This window comes from Meriones unguiculatus, chromosome 3, assembly GCF_030254825.1.
Source record: "Meriones unguiculatus strain TT.TT164.6M chromosome 3, Bangor_MerUng_6.1, whole genome shotgun sequence".
Classification (NCBI taxonomy): domain Eukaryota; kingdom Metazoa; phylum Chordata; class Mammalia; order Rodentia; family Muridae; genus Meriones; species Meriones unguiculatus.
In genome coordinates this window covers 91,217,259-91,244,824 of record NC_083351.1, presented here as the reverse complement: position 1 = coordinate 91,244,824, position 27,566 = coordinate 91,217,259, and the positions used below count along the sequence as shown (strand labels likewise).

The following is a 27,566-nucleotide window of genomic DNA, read 5'->3' as shown; positions in this document are numbered from 1 at the left end:
GTTGGCATTCAGCAAATTGTGAAGCCAAATAATCAAAACTACGTAGATACTCTGAACATAAGATGGAGGCATGAGAACAAGTCCAGGAAGGCTGAGGGGGGAAATGCAGGTGTTTTCAGGGAATCTGGGGCTAGGACAACTGTACATATCCCTGGAGAACAAGGACATCAGACCCTTAACCTTCATAACAGGCACAAAAATCCTTTCTCGACATAGACCTAAAAACTCCAAATAGACAAAAGTACCAAATCTTCTGCAAAGAGCAGATACTCTTCGCAACTCAAAAGATAAAGATGAAATCTTATGACTCATATAACTGACACAGCGGCCAACACAGAAGACTTTTGTGATCTTAAAACATGCTGGATATCTGCCCTCTAATAAGCAAACAACCCTGAAGCAGGTATTGGGTAGCCATCCTCTAATTCAAACCCATTCTGATGCCACCTGCTTGAAAGAAGCAGCAGACCTCACAGGTTGAAGGTCAAGCCTGGCCCCAACTTCAGAACATAAAAGAACCAAAGTCCACATTTTCTCCTGTTTCTGACTGGCTAAGAACTGTGGTCTCTTTAAGGCTCTCTTCAGAGTCAATTAATTTGCTTAAGCAGTTCTCAGGACCTAGGAAGCACTTTAGTAATTTACGAAGTCATCACAATGGAAGGAGATGGAAGAGGCATGGGATGAATTGTGGGAAGGTGTGGAACTCCGTCTCTGGGTGCCGCTGTCCTCCAGCTTTTCAGTTCCTCAGATGTTCTCTGAGCCCAATCCTCTTGTCTTTCTGAGGAAACTCTATTATGTATGCATTACTCTGGCCCTTGCTGATCAATTTAACTATCAGCCCCTTCACTTCTAGGAGCTTGGGGTTCGGGTGACACTCAAACCCTCATACCCTGCCTTCATCTTTCCAGTGGCCAGCCACATCCTGACATCACTTGGGAGTTGGCCAGAAGACAGCTCCCACACAGTGATACCATCCTTCAGAGTCTAAAGATTATGAGTTCTGTGTTTGAAAACCAATGAGGACCAAATACTTATTTTATAATATCAACAATGACCACAAAGAAAAATTCTTAAAAAAATTAGTACTCAGAATGAGTTAATCACAAAAAGACTGATAAAAAAGAATCAGAATAAAGTTTGAACATTCTCTTTAGAAACACTATTAAAAAAGAAGGAAAGCAGCTGTTTATAAGTGTGGTTCCCATATCACAGAATCATAGGCTATTTCCTTTATCTATGCTTGGGACAAGTGTTTTAGGTGAGCATTCCTAACCAGAAAAAATGCAGAGCTTTCTGGGTACCATGTTTTTGTTTTTTCCCTTCGGTGCTAGAGATGGAACCAGAGCCTCTCGTGTGCCAGGCAGTGCTGTACCAGAGATGCAATCTTAGTCTAAGTGTTGCACTTTGGACACCAACACAATGCTCAAAAAGTTTCAGGTATTCATTCCATTCTTAGTAAGGTTTTATTTCCTTTATGTTCGTGCTTCCTTCAACTCCTTAATGATAATCACAACGCCTCCTCTAGACAACCCCAAGCTGTCTATAGAGTGATTACACAAGAGCCTCTGTCTGCAGGGCTTCCCTCTAGGAGTGTCATCCTGGTGGACTAAATTTACTGCTTCTGATGAGTACTTTTCACATATTTAGTCACCTGGGTTTCATTCTGTATAGTGTGTATTTAAATCTACCCCTAAATTTTGGTTAAATAGTCTGTTTATTTGCAGAAGCTATGGCAAGCAAAAGGGTGAAGCGGGAAGTGGGGAGGTTTTTTTTACTATTAACATTAACATTATTGTACATTAACATCATACAAATTCTTAAAATGTTTCTCACATCTATAAGTGTTATTTTTATTACAACTTGGAACTTATTTCTTCTTGCTATGTGTAACTTGTTTTATAGAAGAATTCGATGAGAAAGTTATAGTTTATAGTGCCTCTTAAAAAGTTAACTTTTTAAACATAACACAATGTATTAGTTCTTCAAATAAGGACTGCTTCTCACATGAAAACATTTTAATTACACAAAGCTTTCTTGCACTGGGAAGAAAAAATATTGCAGGTACTTTACAACAGAATGTGTAATGACAAAACATCTCAAAATGACAAAGCCCCAGGGTGGAACTCATCAACTTAGAGCACATAAACAAGCTGAGCTCATGACCACATTTTGAGGATCCTAAAGTGACTGCAGTCTCACCAGGGTATGCATGCCCAGGTGCAACCCTGGGGCTAGAACTGATGGAGAACACAGCTTAGTAGCAGCTAGCAGGACTGTCGGCCACCAAGTCGGGAGCTATGGCGTGGGAACAGGGCAGCAGTCTTCTTAAACTCCTGGAAGCTCCAGCGCATCTGCTCTACCTCAGCTCTGTGCTGTGCCCGTGTACGGCTCAACTCCTGCAGGAGATGTTCATTGGTGCTCACCAGGGAGCTGGAGGAGGAAAGGAAGAATAACAGCATGCTGAGCCCCTGCAAGTGCCCAGCCTGCCGTGGTGTCCCAACTGCCACAGCCTGGCTGGAAGCCCACCAGCATGAAGGCATAGCTCACCTGTGCGCTGGCCAGGTTCTCCTAACTAGAGCAGTGCCAAGGCCACCGCTTGTCCATGGCCTGGTTCTCCTAACTAGAGCAGTGCCAAGGCCACCGCTGTCCATGGCCCGGTTATCTTTCACTTCTTAATAACTACTATCCCTGCACATGACCTTTCCACACCACACACAGGACACAACCAGATTCCTTGGCTTGAGCAAGCCTCCTAAAAGGTACTGCTGGTCACTGTGAGCTGAGCTTGGGAATAAGTTGAAGGAGTAAATAGTGATGTCTTTCTGACATACCACAGTTCTATGACAAGACAATGATAACCTTTATGGCTAGCAAAATCATCTTCTGACTCTAGAAAGACCCACTACTCCAATGTTTACTTCCTAGTCATACATGGCTAACTGTGATGTGGCAACAGTACAGTGCAGAGCTGGATTCAGAAGTGCTAGCACCTATTTCACAATTTCTCAATACTGCCCTGTCCCCCAGAGTGGCCCTGTGAATAACATCACAAGTTCAGACGCAGCAAGGCAACACTACCTCTGCCACTTTTGAAGATGGTCACCCAACTGAGTGATCTACTAAGTAGGTGCTAGCCCTGTTTGTTTAAACCACAGAAATGGCTGCGAAGTCACATCGGCATGCACATGAGTGGGAAAAAGCAGGATCCCACTATCTCCAGACTTCTACACCTTGTCCTGCCCATATCTGGACCAGGATGCTGGGAGCACAACCAGAAATGTCACTGGGTACCTCAGAGATGGCCTGGTGGATTCCAGGAGTGCACTGCTTTGCCTGCCACTGCTTGGACCCCAAAATTAGTGACTCGGATTCCTTCCTTCCACTCCTCCCAGCTGAGTCTCAGCTCAGCCTTCTCTGCCAAAAGCCTTTCTAACTACTGTAACTAAAGCCTGTAATGGGTCCATGGGGTTACTGGCCTGTAATGACTTAAAGGGAGAGCTTGGCTTAGTCTGACCCTACATGCAGGAATGTGGTCACCTAGTTATAAAACAATGAGAAGGGAGGTTAGCAGGGAGAAGGGAGAAGGGGGAAGAGTGGTAACAGTGACTACAGGCCAGCACTCCTCACTGGAAGCTCCAGGAACAAGGGCTGCTCTGATGACCTGTTCTCACTCGAGCATTTGTTTCCTTCCCAGAGGAAACTTCCTCAATTGAAATGGGCATCTGCCTTGCCCATCTCTCCAGTCCTAGTCCTCCTTTCACTGCCCATATAGCAAAAAGGGGAAATATAAGGGAACAACCATGGACTGCAGTGAGAGGGAAAGTGCACGCTACAGGAACCACTCTACAGGCCGTGAAATCATGTAACATCAGTAACATCAAGGGCACCAGAAAGGCACTTGGGGAGGCAGGCAGATCTCTGTGAGTTCGAGGCCAGCCTGGTCTACAAATTGAGTTCAGGGCTACACAGAGAAACCCTGTCTTGAAAAGCAAAGAAACCAAACAAACAAACAAATAAAAACCAAAGCCAAAGCCAGAAAGAAAAGCATGGCAAAGGATGAAAGAATAACAATGACACCTGCATAAGTTCTTCTCACCAACCCAGGGAAAAGAACACTGCACTATACCTGACCATCACTTACCCTGTACATTTCCTAGGCCAGACTCCTGGTTCCTATACACCTCAAGGTGTTCACACCTCAGCGTGCTCACCTCAGGAGCCATACCTCAGGCCACACTTCCCAGTCTATACTTCAGAGTACACTCCTTACAGTCATCATATCTCATTTTTTACCAAGGAAATGTTCACTGATGCTCAAAGCCAACAGGGCAATGCATGTGGATCCTGAACCTCTGAGAGACACTGCCAGCTATTTCTTGGTGCCCCACACTCTGTGCCTCAGCCTCCCCCTGTGGCCCACTCAGGCAGGGACCTGTGGCTCTCTTGCAGCATCTGTGTGAGCTGCTGGATCTTGTCATAGTGCTCCAAGTGCTGCTTTAGCTCCACAACTTCCCCAGAGAGCTCCTTCATACTTGTCTGAAGTCCTGAGGGAGAAAGACAGGAAGTAGTATTGTGCTGTGATGTTCATTCACACATTTTGACCATTATGGTTTAAATTAAAGGCAGAAAAAGAATATCAGGTACTCAAAGGCAGAGGTGAAGAGTATCAAAGCCACATCTGTCTCCCTCTATGCCTTAGGGAGAAGCATCATGACGTCTGTGGTGGCCATATACCTGACACACCCACTGATTCCTATCTACCAGTGGCAGAGCTGGTGTTCTCTTCAATCTATGTGATTCTTATTTCTGAATTTCCAACTCAAGGGGAAAAGAGATACCCCATTCACTGGCTCCCTACATCTGAACAAAGGATACAGAAAAATCCATATACAGACACACGGCTGTGAAATCATGTAGCATCAGTAACATCAAGGGAACCAGAAAGATACTTGGGGAGGCAGAGGCAGGCAGATCTCTGTGAGTTCGAGGCCAGCCTGGTCTACAAATTGAGTCTAGGACAGCCAAGGCAGAGAAACCCTGTCTTGAAAAGCAAAGAAATCAAACAAACAAACCAAAACCAGAAAGAAAAGCATGGCAAATGATGACAATGACACTTGTATAAAGTTCTTCTCACCAATCAGCAGTGCACAAACATCTGTGATGATTTGAGACAAGACAACAGCCTCTCTAAGAGCATAGGTGAAAAGGATTCTGGGAAGACAGCAATGGCAGCCTGATCTTAGGAACTCCTAGGAACTTTACATTAACCAAACATCAAGAGAAGCTGGACAAAAACCAAAACCCCCAGGAGTCTCATCTCCCTAACCCCCTAAGGGACTAGGCCAAGCCCCAGAGGTATGGTAGCTCATGATGTCTCTGTCTGTGGGGACAATTTGTCCTTAGTGAGGCATCTGCCAGATACAATGTGGAAGAGAACCCAAAGGACACATTTTCATGGGCCAATGACAACACTGTGGTAGAGTAAGTGACGGTTTCACCTTGCCAGTAAGGGAGACCAGGTGTTCTATGTAGTCTAAGGAGCTAGCCAGTCTGGTCTCTTTTAGAACAGAGTCCTCATTGGGAAATAACTGCTATAGGAAAGAATTGAATAAAACATGATAACAGAGAGAAAGGAGGGAAGGTCCAAGAAATTCCCAATGGAGGCAGTTGTATTTTTGATCCATATATTCAGAAAAGGTACTGTGGCCTTTTCTTAGAGTCCTGGATGACAAGAGTCATATAAAACAACTGACAGAAAAGTCCTGCAGACACAACACAAGTGTAAGAAATCCGGCTTCTAGATGCTGAGACTCATAGCCAAACTTTGGACAGAGTGCAGGGAATCCTATGAAAGAAGGGGGAGATAGAAAGTCCTGGAGGGGTCTGGAGCTCCACAAGAGAACAACAGAACCTAAAAATCTGGGCCTAGGGGGTCTTTTCTCAGACTGATACTCCGACCAATGATAATTCATGGAGATAACGTAGAACCCTTGCACAGATGTAGCCCACAGCAGCTCAGTCTCCAAACAGGATCCCTAGTAAGGGGAACAGGGGCTGTCTCTGACATTAACTCAGTGGCTGGCTCTCTGATCACCTCCCTGATGAGGGGGGCAGCCTTACTGGACCACAGAGGAAGACAATGCAGATAGTCCTGATGAAACCTAATAGGCTAGAGTCAGATGAAAGGGGAGGAGGACCTCCCCTATCAATGGACTGGGGAAGGGGCATGGGAGGAGACAGGGGAGGGGGCTACAGCTGGGATACAAAGTGAATAAATTGTAATAAAAAATAAAAAAGAAATCCAACTTCTGAGAGACGGGCCCACAGAGTAGATCCAACACTCCCACATCATTTCAAAACAAGTAAAGACAAACAAAAAATGACTCAAGAAATAAAGAACAATCTGAGCCAGAATTACAGAATGTTAGAAAACTCATGCTACATTAGCAATAAAGAGTATTACACTAGAAGTGAAGGCAAGGCTAGAAAGAAGAAAGAGCCAAGACAACACAAGCAATGTCCCACAAAATGCCCACATGGCATGATTACACTGAGTATACAAAGTGGCATGCCTCCCTTGACAGTAACCAACAGCTCTGTGGTAGTTTGAACATAGACCCATGTATCTGAATGCTTGGCCTATAGGGAGTGGCATGATCAGAAGGTGTGGCCTTATTGGAGGAAGTACGTCACTATGTGGGTAGGCCTTGAGGTTTCCTCTGCTCAAGCTATATAAACAGTGTGGAGTCTCCTGCTGCCTGCAGATCAAGATATAGAAGTCTCAGCTCCTTCTTCAGCAACATATCTGCCTGCACGCTGTCATGTTGTCTGCCATGACTATAACAGTCTAAACCTTTGAACTGTAAGCCAGTCCCCAATTAACTGTTTTCTTTAAGAGTTGCCATGGTCATGGTGTCTCTTCACAGCAATGAAACCTGAAGACAAGCTTTTAATATAGACCTAAGAACCCCTCTACCCTTGGCCACAACAAGAGGGAAACTGAGCCAACTACCAGGGCTAGAGAAGTCATGAATCTTAGAAAGAAAGAAAAAAAAAAAAACCAAAAACCCTATAACTATCACTTTACTAAATGAGCATGATTCCTAACTACACTTTACATTTTGTCCTAATACCCACAGATAAGTGTGGTCCTCACCCCTCACCATGGAAATGTCTCTTTCAACAGAGGAGACCACTACAGAAAACAACCAATCAAAAGGCAAAGCTGTGGAACAGTCCCAGTGGGTACAGCTACAAAACTCATCACACTTAAGTCTCAGAAAACACTGTAAAAGTGGGGTGGGGTGGGAAAGACCGTTAAGGGCCACAGGATCGGGGGCTTGCTGTGAGACTGTGTCTCCAGGTAATGTCAGAAACGACACCCACAAAGTCTTGTCAATATGACTGCCTAAATGTGAGCTAACAACAGACATGGCTAAGCGGATGTGCCACGAAGCTTCAATCTTCTACAAAGAACTCCAGCCAACTAAGGAATGCTGGGAGGAGAAGAAAGTCTTTCCTAGGGAAGAGCACACTAACCAGCTGCCCAATACCAAATGGTCGGCCCTGCAGACATACGTGCAAGTAACATTGTCTAGTCTGAGAAGGTTATATTTAGGAAAAAATACACACACACTCACACACACACACACACACACACACACACACTCACACACACACTCACACACACGCATACACATACAAACACACACACGCATATAACAGCAATTAATAAAAAAAAAGGCCATAAATTTCAAAGACTGGTATATTCTAGCACTCGGGAAGCACAGGCAGGCAGATCACTATGAGTTTGAGGCCAACCTGGTCTACAAAAGCTACAGAGAAATCCTGCCTCAAAACAAAACAAAACAACAAAACAAACCCAAAAAAACTTAACAAACAACAACACAAAAACCCTCTTATCATTTAACAAAACACCCCAAATAATAGCAAACAATAAGAGATCTGAGGAGACACTTGGCCCAAGAGTCAGACGTGGCTGGCATTCCTCACATGTGGTGCTTCATGTGGCAAAAGCTGTGGTACAAAGGATCAGGCAGGAGCAGTTAGCTCCTGGCTCTTTACAGTTTCCCTTGAAAAAAGAGCCATGTGTGCTCAGCAGTCTGCCCTCCTGCATACAGATGACTTGGACTCTTCTTAAAATGGAAAAACAAAACACCCCAAGAAGTGAAGAAAGAAATGAAAATTATCTGGACCTGAAACAAACAGTGATAAGAGCTGTCAAGACCCTGCTTTCTCAGGAAGCACAATGGCCAAGATCTAGATGGCGGTGGAAGCAGCCAAACAAGAAGCTACCTCCACATACCACCCCAGACTAGCTGCTATCGGCAGTCAGTAACAACTAGATTCCATCTCCAGACCCACTCAGACAGTATTTACTGATTCCAACTCTTGGCATAAAGTGACTTAGAACAATGTCTACCCTATGCATCCGTGAGCCCCCAGATTTTACCAAGTACTGTTACCAAATAAGCTAAGCACTTACCAGTGATCTGCAGAGTTAATGCAGCTGAAGTATCTGCGGTTTTTACTTCTTTTTTTACACTGAACAGAAGAGATTTTAAGTTACTATTCTCTTCCAACGATTTGTCCAAATGTTGTCTCAATGTGTCCTGGAGGCGTAGAAAAGAAATGCAGACCATTCAAATTCAGTCAATATATTTAATGAATGGAATCAAACTCTGGACAAACCATAGACTCAAGTTTCCCTTTTCATAGTATAACTCTAAATTACAACAAAAAACAAAACAAAACAAAAATCACACTCTCAAGTATATTCGCCTACCAGCAGGCCACCTTAGCCTGACCCAGTGGAAGGAGGAGGACACAAGGAAAAGGAGGGAAGGGAGGCAGGGTATTCAGGTGTAATACTAGAGGAGCAATGGCTGGTAGTTGGTGGGTCCTCTCTCCATGAGGATCCCATTGCCCCAGCAGATCCCCAGAGATGCTGTACCCTTCAGTGTTAGTGGCATCCTTTCTACGGCATTCCACTATGATCTGGCTCTTCAGTCTACAAATATGGGAATTCCATCATTCATCCTCTATCACTCAGAAGGAACTGGGGCCTGGGCCCCTTAGTATTTTCACAGGCAGGGAAAATGCTGAACATTTATGTTGGGCATTAAGACTGAGACATGAAATAGACATCAAAACTACCATCAGAGCCGGTAATGGCAGCTATTGAAAAGTTGTTTTTTGACGGTAAGCCACGGAAGCTGCCTGTAAAGCAGATCTGTACGCACCTGCCTGCAACTCAGGTACCAGCAGGCATACTCATAAGGAAAGGTCTGAGCTTTAGACAGTGCTGGCCTGGGAAAGAAAGAGTGAGAACTAGCATCTCAACAAGGCGCAGGCCCAGTTTACCTTATTTACTGAATTTATAAATTTATTGTTGAATTTATTAAGTACCCTTACTGCATGTGTATACCCACCAGACTGTGATGTCTCCAGTTAAAGGCTGACTGCCAGACCCCAAACCACTTCTTTCAGCAGCAGCTTTAAATCTTCCTTTCAAAGCACCTCTGACCCCATACAGGCTCTTCCTTCTGGTACTAGCTCTCAGTGGGTTATGCTGGCTCCTACCTCAATCATACTCCAGGTTGTGACAGGCACAGGCAGCAGCGGACTGAACACACCCAGAGCGGGCAGGTACAGCTGCCTTGGAAACAGTACTCAGGAGACCATATTAGGGTCAGAGCCTCTGCCTCAGGACATAATTCTAGAGGTCACAGGAAGCTCCCCTCAGGCTAATGTCTCCATGTTATGGAGCTCACTTAGAGCTTGGCAACAGTTATTCTGGAAGGTGGCTCTCTTTGGTCCATTACATGCACTTTCTCAGCTGTCCCAGGAGGTGGTTATTACCATATGAACTCCTCATCCACTTGCTGGATACTCCTTCTCCAAGGCTGGATAACCAGGAGCACGGCTCAGCTCACTCAGACAGGGAACTTTAACGGGTTCCTGTCTTGACATGTAAGGTTGCCCTTCAGCACAGATACTTTTTGTGTATCACTTCCGTACTGCAGCAGGCAACACTAACTCTTGGGCCCTTTTTATCTGGGTGCCACTGTTCCAGATCCCACAGGGCTCACTGTGTCTTCCTTAACAGGTACTGCTGGTTGTTTTCTTGTGAGAGACTATACTGTGTCCCACGGGGCCAACGACCCCACAAAACTCCGCATAGCACTGCAGTCCAGGCACACTCGGCTCTGGCCCTCTCCAGATGCAAGAACTCTGTGCACATGGCAGGAGAGCCAGTGTTTTCAATACAAGAGACCACCTGTGCCAGTTCGCTGTTTCTTTTTTTCCTCTAAAATGGAGTTTTGAGTGTCATCTCTTGTACAGATCTTCCCAAAATGAAGATATCATTAGTCAGGCAACTTTAAACTTTTACCCAGGGATACTGTGGTATGTTCATCTACTTTACCAAAGAGGTGACGAAAGCAGGAGGCAGGCCAGGCATCTACTGCAGGGACCCGCTGACCTAGAGTACATGGTCCCTAAGTGCTCATCTTGTCAGAGGTGGACCAATACACATTGGCAGAGGAGACAGACTGGCATCCCCTTACTGGTACCACGAAGACTCCTGCAGCCCTTACAGAAGCCCATGTGGCATCAAGACCTTCTGGGAGGGAGCCTGGAAGAAGATCCTGACCTGTCAGGCTTTCAGGTAAGTGCTGAGTCTTGGCAGCTGATTTGTGCTCAGTTAATCTCAGTTCATTGCAGAAGCTGGCCACAGAGCGTTCGCCCGTGTTTTGTTTTGGGGTTATGTACTACAAAGCCATAGAGCTAAGCAGAAGATTAGTACTTGCTTTGGTAGGTGGCTCTGCAGCCTAACCCTTCTGCCTTTGATATAACCATTAGCATAAACTTAAAGGAAGTGAGAGTACCCCAATACTTTAAACATGATGTAACCACACAAGGATCAACTTAGGCGCCAGGTCCAAGTTTGTACAGTTCTCCAAGTACCAACTCATGTTAGAGAGTCCCCTAGACTCAGACACAACCATCAAATGTTGCCTGGTTGGTGCAGAAGAGAGGCAAAGAGCACAGATGACCCAGCTGACTAAGCCTATGCCAGGGACAGGATGAGTATGGTTCACATTCTCTCCCCCCATCTCTTCCATCTAGACTCTGAGAAGAGAACACGAGGCAGTATGTTGGCAATTAGCAGCCCTGACGTCACAAGTTACTGTTTTCTGGGACCTGTTAAGCAGTCATACCAGCTGCTAATACGGGGAAACTGCTTCATCCTGGAGCAGCAAGGAGCTCCACAGTGGCTGCCCACGGGGCTGCCCTGACTCTGTGGGTCTGGGCCTGTCTTTCCCTTGTCCCATGAGCAAATACAAACAGCAAAGAGCGCTCACCAGCTCCCTCCTGGTACTGTTGAGCTCTGCAGTCACCTTGTTCAAGGTAGTAGTGTACTGTTGCTGCTGCTCAGCAAGGCGGCTTTGCAGAGACTTATTTTCAAGAGACAGGAAACTAAGTCCTTCCTTTTCAAGTGCTGAACTGTCCCTAGCTGCTGTGAACTCTTGAAGAGATGACAAAACACGCCTGGCCTGAGCTAGGAGTCAAAAGGAAATACCGTTACCACATCATAGCTAAAGGATGGAATATAAACAAGCACAACAACAACAAAAAGCTCACTACATAGACATGACTTGAAAGCAGAGTACAGAAACACTGGCACCTTGAAATCACCTTGCTTGGCTTCGCTATGAGAATAATGGATATAGCCTTTAATTTACGAAATAGGCAACCCTAAAGACAAGGCTGCACATGCTAGGTAGCCATCAGGAAGATGCGCTGAATGTATTAGGGAGCCTGGCCTAATACTCCAGGCTGGCAGCTGCACCATGGCCACCACAGCTACCATGGAGCATTTCTGTTGTAGCAAGACAATTGCCCTGATTAAAGACGAGATTTATAGCACCCAGGATCCAGTGCTGCAGTTCCCTAAGTTTCTGATCCAAGAATAACTAAAAGGGTCACGACCCTGGGAGAGTGGTCAGGAACTATGCTGGCTACTCTAAGTCAACCTGACACCTGAGCTAAAGTCACCTGAGAGGAGGAAAACTCAATTAAGAATATGCTCTCTATGAAGGCAGGCCTTTAGGGCAATTTTTTAGTTAGTGATTAATGGGGGAAGAGCCCAGCCAATTGGGGGTGAAGCCATCCCTGGGCTGGTAGCCCTGGTTCCATAAGAAAGCAGATGGAGCAAGTCATGAGGAGTGAACCAGTAAGTAGCATTCCTCCACATCCTCTGCATGAGCTCCTGCCTCTAAGTTCCTACTCTGTTTGAGTTCCTGTCCTGACTTTTTTCCATGATGAACTGTGATATGGAAGAATAAGCTGAATAAATCCTTTCCTTCCCAAGTTGCTTTTGGTCATGGTGTTTTACCATAGCAACAGTAAGCCTAACTAGTAAGACGGGAACCATGGTAGGCAGTAGCTTAAGCAGCTCAGTGCTGATGGGCCTGGCTCCCAAAAGACACTAACATGTAGGCCAGGCTTCTGGAAAGCAGCCATTGTCTAGGCTCAGAGCATAACACTGCATGAGAAAGCTTAGCACACTCTCACCCTGAATCTCCAATATGGAGACCTGAGTCCTCACTAGGGAAGACAATCCCACTGGGTTCCTAGCATATACCTGAACCAGCGCCCTTACTCAGCCAGATAGACAAAGAAAATCAAAAGACACGAGAGAGTTTCCCAGCCTTCCAAATGCCCACAAGAAGACCAAGTAATTAGAAACTGATACTGGGCACAGCATTTGTAGCATTGGCAAGTGGTAGCCCATAGTCACAAAGCACTCCAGTCACTGAGAAGGGCGGCAACATGTAGAGAGGACATGTAATAAATCCTGTAACACTCAGAAGAGAGTGTCTGTTATACAGTTGGGAGACAAGTATCCACTTCTCTGGGACCCCAAGTTGTGTCAGCACTCACAGGCCCAAACCCAGCAGGCGAGCAGCATCTACTAGTAGGTGCCGCTAGGAGAGGGCTCACCAAGGAAAGCCTCGTTGCCATGCAGGGATCCACTGCCACTAGCGCACCTGTCGAGTAGGTCGAGGAGAGCCTCCAGAAGTGCCACTTCCAGAGTGGACCTTCGCTCAGACCCCGCTGCCAAGCTGAGCTTAGGAGACAGCTAGGATAAAGACACAGTAATTAAGATGGTTAGCAGCTCACTGTAAAACACGAGGTCTCTAACACAATATGCCAGGATCTAAAATGTTTGTCTCCACAGTGGAAAACAACCCATGCCCGGGGGTCACAACCCTGAGCTGAGAATAAGAGACACCCTTCTCTGAAGCTAGTTCCTCATGGGGCTGAAACAACCTCACAGCTCTCCCCTGCCATTTTCCCTCTCTCTCAGTCCAGAACCTGAGAAACAGAGGCTGCAAACAGACATGGTCACATCATATATGAAAACAGCCCACAGAACTAATGCTTATCAGAGGCATCTGCCTTTCTGTGTCATAGTCTAGAAACCCCAGGAGTGCACCCTAATTGTGGCCTCAAATAGCCAGCTTGTTTTTCCCCAGGTATTGCTTAGGGCCAATCAGAGAATTCACCACCTTGAAAGCTCTCTAGATTCTAAGCCAAAGGGCTCTACTTCCTAGACTTTCCCGTTTCCATTTCAACAGGCTCTCAGAAAAATGCCGTTAAACCACACTGCTCCAGCAGCTCTCACTTCAGTGGGTGGACCTTGAGTCTCAAAGCCTCCAACTGGGCCAGCTGGCTGCAACTAAGACAGTGGAGTAGTTCTGGAACCTCCAGATCCTTGGGGATTTAAAAAACTCTTAATTCCCTCATTAGGAATGAATCCTTCGGAAACCATAAAATGTATTCCTAGGATTCTCCCCTCATGACAGTGCAATTGACGGCTCAACCTGCCATAAACCAGATTCCAAATTTGGAGACAAATGTAAATATGAGAAAAATCATCCCTATTATGTGGCTGTGTTTGCCTCTCAGAACCAGAGCACTAGAACAGTGGAGCACGAGACCAAGGAAGTTGTTCAAAAGCAACTTTCACTGTGGGGGTCACAATTAAGATTGAAAATATAAGATATGGCAAATAAGAGACCAAACAATTTGCTGCTGAAATACACTTAAGGGAAATGAGGTAGGTTTTCACATGCTGACCCTCTGCTACAGCTGCTTACCACTCTGGGGTCATTTGTGCCAGGACGTATCAGCTCTTCGGCCTCCAAAGACTCAGAGTGAGTCAAGGCTATCTGACTGTGGCTCTCCAAGCCATTCTGTTGGCTCAGACTGTCCTCAAGACCAGAGGGCCCATCAGCCCTCTCTAGGCAGCTCAGACACTCCCGGTCTGAAGGCAGCTGGAATCGACCACCAGGCATCCTTCGCTTCCTGTACTTTTCAGGAACAGGCAAAGGATTTAGTATCTTTTGTGATGACAAAGTCGACTTCTGAGAGGATGAAGCACAGTCCCCAACATCCGTAGAGTCTGTAATACAGAGAAAATGAGCAGAGCCCTCTCAGACTGAATTCTCTCAGATCTGGAGGCTGGTACTGTAATTTTTAAGTACTTCCATAAATATGCAGGTGTCCATCAGGCACAGGCACACGCAACAAACACATGCATTATCTATGGACATGCATACACATAGAGACACATAAGAGGAAAAAGTAGGAGGGGAAAGGAGGAAGGGATACCGAGAGCAAACACGGTAAGGCAATGATTTTGAAAAGAGCCTTGATGATGTCGACAGAATCCATCCTTGTTAAGTCACAGATTTTTAAGTCCTTGCTCTGCATTAGCTTACATAATAAATGTGTCAACAAAGTTCTCCATACAACATCACACATGTGCGTTTCCAAGAGATTAAATGGGCAGGGATACTCAAATGACATGGGGGATCCTATGTCTTTTCTCACTAATGCCCTTTGGGAGGGGCAGACATACTCTTGTCTAGGGAAGAACAGTAAAAGCAGGGAAGGCACTGAAGAGAAGCATGACCCTGGCATACTCACAGCCTGGAACTCTAAACAGCCACACTTCATGACAATGGTACTTCTGAAGGCCTCACAAATGTGACCAAAACAAGTGCCTCAAGATAACAGGTTCATTTATGTGGGAAGTTTTTGATCCTTACACTATGGATGCTCATGGTACTCTCAATTAACTTATTTAACTTTCCTCATCTTTGGTATTAAAAATGTAGCTACTGTCATGAGTTTGGCACATGTATTTAGAAGAAAACGTGTCTACAGGGCTAAAGAGAGCTAGGGAGAAATGTGAGAGGCAGAGTAAAAGTATGTGTACACAGTGGGAAAATACCAAGAAATTTATAAACCAGCAATCTAAAATATGGGTATATGAGAAACTCTGATTTACGAAATCCTTTCCAAAGATATTTTAGAACTTCATATATAATAGGAATAATGACATTGGGGAAAATTTCAGAGTCAGAAAAAAACACTGCGAATGACGTGTGACCACACAGAAAGGCAGCTTGGCCCCGGCAGGCCCGGGTGGTTACCTGGCTGTGACGTGATGCGGCTGTGCTGCACATGCACATGGCAGGCCTCCGGCACTCCATGTGGGGGGAGCTCCCCACAGAGCTGGTCCTGTGGAGAATGAGCGGGACAGCACCCTCTGGAGGTGACTTTCTTCTCGTGGCCTCGCCTCACTGAGTCCCCACATTGGTGCTGGATGGACAAAGGACTCAACAGATGTCTGGACTCTATTTTATTAAAAAACATTTTGAGTCTTACTTCATTAAAAATTACATTTTAAGTTTGTGAGAACATATGACTCTATAAAGTATACTTTCCTTAAATCAATTAAATAAGACAAAATAAAAAAACTGAGTTACTACAGCAGTAAACACTGGAGTGACTTCCTGCTGGTTCTACAGGCAGGAAAATGGCAGTGCTCAGGGATGACAAGCCTCAATTCCAAGTAACCAAGATGAGGGGACAGTGTGTGGAAGACAGAATGGGAAACAGATGTGGGCCAACTGCCTCAACAAAGGTCTGGAGCGATCAGAGATGGCTCCTTTCAACAGCTGCTCTGAATAACTGGAAGTGAGAGGTCTTAACCAGCAACAGCCCTCTCACAGCACTCAGCACGGACTCCCACCGTGGCCTGTACACAAACTGGACAGTCCTTCTGTAGCATGAGGTGGGAAAGGTCTCAATTAGGACACAATAAAGCGCTTCTAATATAGGAAAAATGACTCATTGGGCTTGGTTGTTCTTTGAAGCACTGTTGGGAAAGCGAAAGGCAATCAATCAATGGAGTGAGAGAAAGGTCTCAGATCCAAAATTCACACATAGTTTGTATGATTTAACAACAAAAGGGTGGGCAGACTTTAAAGTATCATAGGAGAAAACACACCTGGCCAAGACTGCATCAACACCCTCCAGGAAAAGGCAAGTTAAAACTATAACACAACCACAAACCCAGGAGAGGAATTAGGGTTAAGAGGACTGAGGACAGCAGGATTGGAAGACTGTGGCTCAGGAGCTGCTGGTTACAGCATGAATGGCTCTGGGAAACTCATCGTGGAGAACAAGACATTAAGTTAAAGCTTGTGAGTAAGCCTCTGGTGAAAGGCAGAGCACCTAGACTGTGCACATTAAGTTTGCATGGCTTGAGAGGCTCTGAGATCCTGATAGGTACAGTGGCTTAACCAGGCTCCTGAGCACTGGCATATTGTAAGAGCCAAGTGACCAACTGCTCCTCACAGGTGCTGTGGACATCTAGTGTTCTTGTTTATGTCAGACATTATTCTTCCTATGCTCTGAGAAAGAATGAAATTCAAACAACTGCAATTATGACTAGACTGAATTTAGATCCATTAACTTTTCCCTTTGTAAAGGGAAGTGCAAGAATTAGTATTCAAAGACAATACTATAAGCATATATATATATATATATATATATATATATATATATGCTCAAGCCCAGGCCTTCCTGAACCATGGAGCCTTCACTGTGCTGCAGAGCGCACCTTGGACGTAATAGAGGTCAGCCTCATGTTCCTTCTGGCTGGAGCTCGTGCTCCCAGGAGGATTGCTTAGGTCCCATTCACACTCAGCAATGAGATTCAGGACAGCCTCATCATCAGCATCCATAACCAAGCATTTCTTGGCTAAAGTATCAGCACATCTGTTTCTGGAGTGGTATGGTCTGCAAGGGAAAAGAAAACTCTTCAGTGTCAGCAGGCCCATATACACTCCACCCTACAGGAGACCCTCACACACCTCTTGGGGAGAATTTGTTGGTTGGATGGCTCTCATTACAAAGTAACCTGGAAGAGGGACTTGGCCCAACTGGAAACTAAAAGTAATGTCACGACATGGCACCAATCCTGTTACCCCAGATTAAATAGAAGTGCACTAAAATTAGCTAAAAGTTTAAAGTTTCTAGACTATTTCTCTGTTCCTACAATCCTCTAACAGATTAAATGTCAACTTGTTTTTTCTTGGCACATCCACAAGAAATACATGTGATCAAGAGACGTAAAGGACCTCATGTTCCTGATGCTTATATTATCTATAGCTGACTGAGGCATGGCTAACACAGCCTTCCATACATGTAAGATAATCAATGCCCAGTCACTACTCAAGATAAGCTAACTGAACAGAGATTTCAGGGGCCACATACAACAAAGAAGAAAGTTCACAGAAATTGTTCAGAATTGCCACCAAACTTCAACAAGCAATAACAATACATCCAACTGAATAGAGAAACTGACTTCCAGAGATGTTACCAAACTTTCTATTCAAAATGTCCAATACTTAACCATAATTAAAAGGGATGCAGAGAAAAAAAGAGGTACAGACTTGTCAGGCAGTGGTGGCACACACCTTTAATCCCAGACTCAAGAGGCAGAGGCAGGCAGATCTCTGAGATCAAAGGCCAGCCTGGTCTACAGAGTGAGGTCCAGGACAGCCAGGGCTAACCAGAGAAACTTTGTCTCAAACCAAACCAAACCAAACCAAAAAGGGCACAGACTGTATATACACACACACACCAAAAAACAACAACAAAAAGAGCAGCCCACCAAATTCAGAAACTACTTGAAAAAATGAAGACATTATAGACTTTCTAGACAAAGAACTTGTTCAACAGGCTGGAAGAAACCCTCACAAAGAACTAGAAGAAAATATGGGAACAAGGTCTCATTAAATGGAGAAAATCAACAATGAGCAGAAAGTATTAAAGTAACCAAGCTAGACAGCATCTTTGAATGGTATTGGGGAAACTGGGTTATCTACATTTAGAGAAATGAAACTTGATTCCTTTCTCTGAATCCTGCACACAAATCAATTCCAAATGAATCAAAGATCCCAATGTTAGACTTGAAACTGAAAAGTCTACAAGAAAAAGCTGCCTTGGGCATGTTGGGATGGACCAGAATCTTTAAATGACCCAACTAACCTGGGCACACGTGCTCGGCTCCCACTGCTTCGGTGGGGGGGTGGGGGGTGGGCCCAAGCTGCAGCTTGTAATTTACAATAAAGAAAAAGCAGGGAGTGCACTTTGGGACAGAGCTTCAAGTTAAGGCCTTTCTGACTAGGACAATGGTCACCCAGGAAATAAAGTAACAACCAACTAGTGGGACTTCATGAAATTCAAAAGCTTCTGAGTTACAAAGAAAACTATTAATCTACTGAAAAGGCAGCCCACAGAATGAGGGAAAAATCTCTGGCAGCTACGTATCTGACAAAAGATTAGTAATCCCAGAATAGGGAGACAGGAATAAGTAGATTCCTGGGCTAGCTGGCCAGCCAGAACAGCCTACTTGGGAAGCTCCAGGCTCGTGAGAGAGCCTGGTATGAAAGATGGGGCACCCAGCTAGTTCAGACTGTTGGCTATTTTTCTCCTTCACAAGTGTGCACAGTACCACCAGCACTATAAAAACTTCCCGGGAGGACAAAGTTTCCAGGGTAGCACCAGTTTGATTCTCCTCAGCCTATGACTCAGAAGCAGTATCTTAGAGTCAGACTTTGGAGAATAAGACTGTGGACAGCTCAACATATAATGGGAGAATATATCACACCCCACCACCCCCAGTGTTCAGGGTCACCTTGGAAGAAGGAAGAGTCTAAGAGCTACATTGGCCAGACATGACAGCGCCATTGCACAGGTGAGCTCACGGTGGCTGTGAAGACCCACATCGTAGCAGGCCCGCCAAATCCCAGCAGACAGGAGGGGGGCTCATTTGTGCTGAGAAATCATTGCAACTGATAGCGGCTAGAAGAAGAAAGTCGGTTCTCCTCAAGGATGTGGCCCCTGAAAAGCTACTCACACTCCTGCAGATGATCTTATACCCACACACACAGGAGGCACGAAGTGGACTCAGCGGGTTAAAAAACAGAAACACATGAAGTTATAGGAAGAAAAAGTGGTAAAAGCAGTGGAATAGAAAGGAAATGGAGTGGAGGAAAATGAGGTGGAAAAAAAGGAGGAAGGTTGTGGTCCTCAGAAGATGGCTCTGTTGGCGCCTACCTTGTAAGCATGAGGACCTGAGTTCAGACTTTACATGCATGTATGTGATAACCGGGCATGAGAGCATGCATCTATGGTCAGCCTGAGGTAGGAAATAAATAGTGAGGATGGTAGATCAGTGTAATTCTCTGGTTAACTACTCTATCAGGGTCAGTGAATTCTAGGCTCAGTGACAGGCCCTGTCTCTCCAAACCTAGGGCAGAGCGCAACTAAGGCAGAGCGTGACTGAAAGGTATCTGAAATTGACTTTTTACTTCGACATACATGCATGCACACAGGTACACACACAGATATGTACACACACATACCCACAAACACAATGGTGGGTGGCAACTGAAAAAGAATAACTTTGGTTGTTCTCTCATTTGGTATCGACAGTTGTAAAAACAACTCATAAATACAGGAGAGAAGAGTAATTTAAAATATTAAAATAGTACACTAAAAGTATATATTCAGGTGTGGTGATACACGCCTTTAATCCCGGCACTCGGGAGGCAGAAGCAGGTGGATCACTGTGAGTTTGAGGCCAGCCTGGTGTAAAGTAAGTACAGGACAGCCAGAAACCCTGTCTCAACACACACACACACACACACACACACACACACAGTCTCCAACACAAAAGTAGTAACAGACACTAATGAATAAAAACTGGCATAAGGAACAGAAAAGAGAAAAACAGGTCCTTTCTTATCAGCACTACAATAAGCAAACATGAACTGAACTTTCCAATTGAAGGACAGAGATTGGCAGAATAAAGGAAAATCATGATTCAACTCTATGTTGTATGTTAAGACACTCACTCCAGAGTCAAAGATGCAAGAAGATATGCCATGTGAATGATACCAACAGAGATGAGGTAACTACTAAGAGACTAGAAGGGAGGACTTCCCAAGGAAGGGGAATACAGTGTTTCAGAAGGACAGGGAGGAGACCTGAGGGGAGGATTAAATGAGCAAGGGGACAGAAGAGAAGGGGAAGGAAGGGACTATGAGGGGGACAACAAACACCAAGGGCCATTTGAGGAGCTGTATGAAAATCTGTTACTGTAGAAGTTTCCTAAAAGTGTATATGTCACAGAGTTTTATGTCAACTTGACACATGCTGAAGTCATCTCTGAGAGGCAGGAACATCAATTAAGAAAATGCATCCAAAAGATCAGGGGTGTAGGCAAGCCTGTTGGGCATTTTCTTTATTAATAATTGATGGGGAAGGACCCAGTGCATTGTGAGTGGTGCCATCCCTGGGTTCTATAAGAAAGCAGGCTGACGCTTTTGACCCAGAGAAGAGCATGTCTGATTGCATGCGGGTTGATGCCCCAGGTCCCGCCTCTGAGAAAAAGGTATCGGACGGGTCTGATGCTCTTTGGGTGGATGACACCTAAATGAACATCGGTACAAAGTCCCAATTTATTTCTAATATCAGAGATCAGACCTCTACTCTTGCCTGATGCGTCTAAAACAAAAAGGGGGAACTGTAGAGAGCTGCGTAATGCCGCGCCTTAAAGATGGAGCTGGTTTCCGCCCACCTTCCCGATGGTGAGTGCTCTCTGTCACAAACAACTCCACATTTGGCTAAGGCTGAGGATCTGGCTTGCTTCCATGTATGTGGACCTATCTGCATTGCCCACGTGGCACGCTGGGGTTGGCTACCCAGAGGCTATTTAAGCTGTGGGCTGGCTTTCCCCAGGGTCAGAAGATTGTTCAAGGTTTCTGAATAAACTGCATTGAAAAAAAAAAAAAAAAAGAAAGCAGGCTGAGCAAGCCATGAGGAGCAAGACAGTAAGCAGCACACCTCCAAGGCCTCTGCATCAGCTCCTGCCTCCAGGATCCTGCTCTGTTTAAGTTCCTGCCTTGATTTATTTTAGTGATGGACTGTTACCCAAAAGTGTAAACCTCTTCTTCCCCAAGAGGCCCTGGACATAGGGTTTCATCACAGCAACAAAACCCATAACTAAAACAATACACATATATGAAAGAAAAACAAACTTTAAAAACAGAAAGAAAACATTTTCTCCATAAACTAGATCGCAGCCAAGACCTGTTGCTGATATGCTAATACTCCCCTTAGCACCATAATGTGAGAGAAATAAAATCAGACAGAAAGCCAACACAAGAGACACCAAGAGACCCAAAGTGCAATGCTCTGTGGTATGGTTGTCTATACAGCAGCTTTCCTGTTTGAAACAGGCTGGCAGTTCTGAAGGAACTTCTGGAGATACAGAGATAGACTGCATCACCACCTAATTGAGCCCCAGTCAGGGCTGAGAACTTCCATCTGTCTGCATCCTTGTCTGGCACAGGCAGCTAGCACACAGACATTTGTGCCTGATGGTTGACTGTCCTGTCATCAGGCAAGTTTGAGATCCATCTCTGAGTGGAACCACATCAATCCGTACCTTCCAACTGTCAATGTGGCTGAGAAGTTCTCCTGTGAGTCCAGTGAATCCTCTGAAGCAAAATGAAGCTGAGAAGCCTTCCGCTCACTCTCTCTCACAGGACGGTCATCTAAAAAGAAAATTCCCAGAACCGTAGAGAACAAGAGGGGCAACGATGGCCATGTTCTTCCTGAGAGTGGACACACCTCGCGCCCCTATCCTGGAGCTCACACTACAGCAAGGCTCCAGTGCCTCAGGGCTGACACAGCTCTCATCAGTGAATGTCATGCATTATCCTGGATGAAGAGCTCTGGTAACTACACTTAGCTTCTCAACAATGCCGAATACAAGGCCAAGAGGCTAGCCTACGCCTTCAAAGCCCACTGCCCACGACCTGCTACTGGAACACGTAGATGGCCGCACTCGCACTTAAGACATGCTTCTTAAATGCTTATTAAATGTGCATTATCCAGTGACTTATCCAGACACTGGATAAGTCTTGTCACATAAGCACATTAAAGGTCTGCAGAGAGATTCTCAACACAATGAAGAAGACTGACATTAGGTAAGCTTGCTCTTAAAGGTGAGTTTAGTCATCAGAAGCCCAATGCTGGAACACAGAGAACAAGGAGAAACCCCAAATGTCCCATATAGCAAACCCAGGCAAGAATTCCTGGCTCCTCTTATGTAATACCTAAGGATAAGGCGGCCCTTTCTCTGGGAACTTTCCCCATTTTATTACCGCATTCATGCTGCACATGTGGTTAAGTTCCCATGCTATCTTCTAAACAGTATTTACTCTATGGCAGAAAATTGTGAAAAATAGTAAAGAGTAAGAAAAAAAAAACCCCATCATGTTGCATAATTACACGTCTTCTCTGGACTAGGAGAACATGTCTCAGCTGAGCTACTTTCCCCTCAGATATAATGCAAATCCCTAGACTACTCCACCAGAACTCAAACACGAAACTTCCAAAGCCAATGAAGTCCACCCTACCCCAGCCCTGCAGCCACTTTTCCCTAGCAGCAGCATCCTCTCTGACCTACTGCATCCTACAGAGGGGGAGCAGGCTATCCCTCTGCTCCTTTCTCCACAATTTATCCAGAGCCTTCCAAATTCCCACCTACAAGCAGGACCAAGCCACTCTGCAGGTCCTACACAGACCAAGAAACTTTTCTTCCAGCATCTGCCTATGCAGGGCCTTTGGACGGGATTTTTCCAGTGACCCTCACTTCAGTAATATCCCTTTGCTGTGGATGAAAATAGCTCTTACATTCTTCCTCCTTATCTACTCTGGATGATCCTAAACCTAAACTTTTCAGGCAAGAGGAAGGCAGCGATTTAAAACTAAAGAATCTCAAGACCCATAGTTGCAATGCTTTTAAAACCAAAGCCAAACTCAACTGTTTATTAGTTACCTACAGTCAAATAAAGGATGAAACACAAGCACTTATCCCTTCCAACTATCTTCCAATTAAACACAGAAATTCCAAGTATGTTTTAATTAAACAATGTGTTCTGGGCATCTGCCCCCAGGCTCAGCACTGGTGGTATCTTTTCTCAGGGGCTATCCATCTTGTTTTTTGGGATAAGGCCTCTGACTGGGCTTAGAATTTGGTGATTAGGTTCGGAAGACTAGGCTGGCTGGCAAGACTGAGTTCTTGAGGGTGGAGGATAGCCCAGAGCTAACAGGGATTTAGGCCATTCATGAAACAAACAAACAAACAAACAAACAAACAAACAACTAGCTTCAATTTCCAACAGGGAACAGCAGTATAACCTATCCAGGAGTACAAAAATGACTCCACTGCATGAGGACGTGAGCACAAGGGCTCTGCCATCTACCTAGCTGTCGGAGCTTGGGGAGCATGTGTACGACAAACAGGCGGTAGCTGGATTCATTCTTCACAACAGGGTTAAGCCGGAAGTCCACATCCTGGAGCTCCGTTAGGGAGTGAAGCCTAAACACTTCTGATAATGAAGAAATACAGTTGTAGTAGATATTGAGACTCTCCAAGGAGGCCAGATACTGAATGCCCTGTTAATAAGAACACAGCTCAGTTAGTTCACTATGAAAAAAAGCCACTGGTAAGGGCTAACCAAATTAAATACACAAAGAACTCACACTATGGCTAGAAAAAAAATAACAATGCAGCGCTTTCTTATTTGTGAAGTTCCATGTTCCAAATAGGGCGGCAACCACATGGGGTGTCCGAACTGAGGTCTGTGAGTCCCAACGGTACTGAGCACAGCTACGCTCTCTTAAGTGCCCAGCACGAGTTAAGCCTTGTGATTCACAGCTTCATTTACTCTGCACACACCCAGATTGGGAGCTACCGCCTAGGCTAATGCTTTGAGAGGAGGCAACCCTTGGTTTTAGCTAAAGCTGGTTTTGTGGTTTTTGTTTGTTTGGTTTTTCAGGACAGGGTTTCTTTGTGTAAGTAACCCTGGCTATCCTGGACTCACTTTTTAGACCAGGCTAACCTCCAACTCACAGACCCACCTGCCTCTGCCTCCCCAGTGCTAGGATTAAAGGCATGCACCATTATAGCCGGCTTGGTTTAGCCAAAGCTGGAGCCTGTACCTAACTGAGTCAGAATCTGAAACAGATGTCAGGAGTGTTCTCTACTAAGCACCATCTTCCCAGGCATTGGCAGCCTATGCTTCTTTCAGGGCAAGGCCCTCCTCTCTGAATTGAGCCATAAGCAGTATTCATATAAGCTTCTCACTTGTGTCCCCTTGGGAGACTTGTTTTCTCATCATGACTGGTGCAATGAGCCTCAGATTCACACACTGTCATTTATGGTAGAAGGCCACAAATAGATGCCGTTAATAGATACAAAGTACAGAAAAAGGAAAAGAGCATTTGAAGGGATGAAGAGGAATGGGCACGTAAAATATAGTCTTTGGGGCTATGTTTCATTCCCTTCTTTAGAAAGCTATTACTTTCAGAGTAGTTTAAAGATAGAATGGGATGGGTTAGGCACTTAGCTCTAGATAAACACGAGTGACAATATAACACAATCATTCTAAATGTACAGTTTATAAGCATTCTTTATATAGTTTCAAAACATGTTGCATTTTTTTAATCATTAAGTTATGTCCCTCTGATTCTAAGAGTGATAAATTTTAAGAAACAAGCCTAAAACGTACCTCAAGACTAACCAAGGAGTTCCGTGAGAGATCTAAGGATTTTAGAGCTGTCAGATGAATCAGAGAGTTCCCCAGGTGGGTAATCTTCTCCTGGTATGTTCCAGGAATAGATAAAGATCGAAGTTCAGCTAAGAACAGAAAATTGTAAGATTTTAATGCTTTTTAAAAATTTGAAATAGTGTAACAGAAATTCAATTTGAGGAAATAGTTTAGAACTTTTTAAGAAACGAAGCAGATACTGACAGTCAAACTTGACTTGATCAAAGTATAATTAGGCTTATAGATTCTATCCTAGGCCTATAAATGTACTTCTTATAAAGGTTTGCAGAGAACCCCATAAGTTCTTTCAGCAAGGATTCCCTGCCTTGGTGTCTGCTCACCTCCACCCTTATTGCGTTACTCTTCCTTCACCAGCCCCAGTACCACAGCAAGATTCTGTTCCCTCCTCTTCTCTCTGTAACATTCCACAGCCCTGCTTCCCTGCCCTGCCTGGCGGCTAAAAATGTCTAATTGCCCACGTCATCCTGGGAACAGAATCTTCTCTCCTCACACTGCAGAATCCTGCTGCATCCTGACAGCCCTGAACAGTCTTTTTTAATGTTCTTGATTTTTTCTTGTTTGCTTTTGAGACAAATATAGGCAGCCATGGATGGCCTCAAATGCTAGATCGTCTTGCCTCAGACTTCTGAGTGCCAGGATTACAGGTCTGCACCACCACTTCTAAGCCAGAGAGCCAGAGCTACAGAGAGACCCTGTCTTTGAAAGAATGAATAAATAAATGAATAAATGAATGAATGAAGTGGGGTGAGCACTAGTACTCATGGCTGTCTGCTTCCTAACTACAGATGCGATGTGAACATTATAGCATAGCCACTCTGCCTTCCTCACCCTGATTTTTATCTCCTCCAAATAAACCTTTTCACTCTTCTTATTAGGTATTTCATATAGGAAATGAGAAAAGCAGCTAATATACCCTCTTAGCAAATAAAATCACTGGACAGAAAAATCCTTCTGATTGAATACTATCAACCAAGATCAATCTGACATTCAACAACACACTTTTCAAGTGTGCTTGGAACACTCTCCAAGAGACACCAGATTCTTGGTCATTAAACAGCCTCTGCAAATTTAAAATCAAACACAATATGTTTTCTGACCATAATAGAATTATACTGGAATCAACAGAAAAATAACAAGAAAACCTCCAAACACATGATTCTTTAAAAATACATTCCTAAAGTAAATATAAAAAAGTGAGTAATTCCTAAATAAGTCATAGGTCTAAGAAGATATCTAGAGATATTTTAAAAGCATATTGAAATCAATGAAGGTCAGAACAAGTAATGGTGGCAACTGGCTGCAATCCTAGCTACATGGGAATCTGACTAAAAACCAAGGCCAGCTTGGGCTAAATATGGAGATCATATTGGCTTAAAAATTATACACTTGAAAAATTGTAAAAGGTTAGGGTGAAGTTCCATGCTTAAGTATGCACAAGACCCTAGGTTCTACCTCCAGAATCATTATAAACAAGAGGGAAACACTAGTAAATGTGTGTGCAGCAAAGCGATACTTAAAGAGCAATTTATAGATCAAGCATTAAAAAACCAGTAAGAGAATGCAATAGACACTTCTGTGTACATGCTGGACAACCAAGAAAAAAAAATTAACTTAGTCAAAATCCCAGATTAAAAAAATTCACTCTAGATAAAACCACTATGATTTTAAAAATCGAATTTGTAACCTAAACTCTTCAAAAAAGTTTAGGCCTCCGTGGTTTTCCTGGAAGAGTCTAGGTGGTGATAAAGTCACAAAATCAGCACAAATTCTACACCTCTTGCACAAAACATAAAAAGGCCCTGATGTCCAAGCCCTATAAGAACAGACCTGTATCCCTCATAAACGCAAATACCAAAACCCTCAACGAAATGAAGTGTAGGAAGACAGAGAAGGAAGCTGCTGCAGAAGAGACATTGACTCAGCCTGGCCGTACAAACTCGGGCCAGGTCAACTGGCCTGAGCGACCACAGCCTCGCCCTTCACCACAAAGCCGCCCAGGGGCCCCGCCTCCCTGCCCCGCGGGCCGAGACCGTCGGCGGCAAAGCCGCATCCACAGTGAGGCACAATATCAGGCCAAGCAGGCCTCCCCGGCGGAGCCCTGAACCGCAGCTGTCGGTCCCACACGCACCCAGGTCGCGGTGGGGACCCAAAGCGCTGCGCTCCCGGATAAGCTCCTCGCTCAAAACCAACCGATGGCCTGGCGCCATGTTTTCAAACCGGACGCTGGCACGTGGCGCCTGCGCAGTACGGTGAACTGGACTGCGCAGGCCCAACAGTGCGAGGGGCGGACCCGGGCCAGCGGGCGGAGCATGGGTTGTGTCTAAAACTTTCAGGCACCTTCGGCTAGATTAGCCCAACCGGCTGGGTTCTGTGCCACCCTGCACTGGACCCTCCCCAGGACATCCCCATTAGCAGCAGCTAGTGCCGGGGCATTCGAGTCTACTCCCACTTCCGTTCATCTTTCCCTAC

The 27,566-nt window shown here is 44.9% G+C and overlaps 1 protein-coding gene across 2 annotated transcripts; it reads right to left on the bottom strand.

Annotated features, from left to right (window-relative positions):
* Positions 1 to 1,997: 1,997 nt before the first annotated feature.
* Cep72 (centrosomal protein 72) lies at positions 1,998 to 27,325 on the bottom strand. Of its 2 annotated transcripts, XM_021631440.2 has the most exons (12): positions 27,226 to 27,325; positions 25,038 to 25,165; positions 23,730 to 23,922; positions 21,905 to 22,013; positions 17,006 to 17,184; positions 15,531 to 15,734; positions 14,190 to 14,494; positions 13,030 to 13,168; positions 11,388 to 11,584; positions 8,507 to 8,633; positions 4,433 to 4,544; positions 1,998 to 2,430 (listed from the first exon to the last, which is right to left on the bottom strand). In XM_021631440.2, the coding sequence occupies exons 1-12, from the start codon at positions 27,302 to 27,304 to the stop codon at positions 2,265 to 2,267; spliced, it is 1,938 nt and encodes a 645-aa protein (XP_021487115.1). In that variant the 5' UTR covers positions 27,305 to 27,325; the 3' UTR covers positions 1,998 to 2,264. The 2 variants fall into 2 exon arrangements, with proteins under 2 accessions (XP_021487115.1, XP_060236334.1); XM_060380351.1 differs by lacking the exon at positions 4,433 to 4,544 and having other exon boundaries at positions 2,294 to 2,430.
* Between the last annotated feature and the right edge of the window lie 241 nt (positions 27,326 to 27,566).

Bases quoted from the DNA above. Each gene is read 5' to 3' on its own strand.
- Cep72 (XM_021631440.2), bottom strand. From the start codon at position 27,304: ATGGCGCCAGGCCATCGGTTGGTTTTGAGCGAGGAGCTTATCCGGGAG. The intron at 15,735-17,005 runs GTGCGCTCTGCA...TTAATAAAATAG, and splicing joins TGACCTCTATTACGTCCAAG to AGTCCAGACATCTGTTGAGT. The intron at 2,431-4,432 runs GTCCCTGCCTGA...TTCCTCCTCCAG, and splicing joins ATGCTGCAAGAGAGCCACAG to CTCCCTGGTGAGCACCAATG.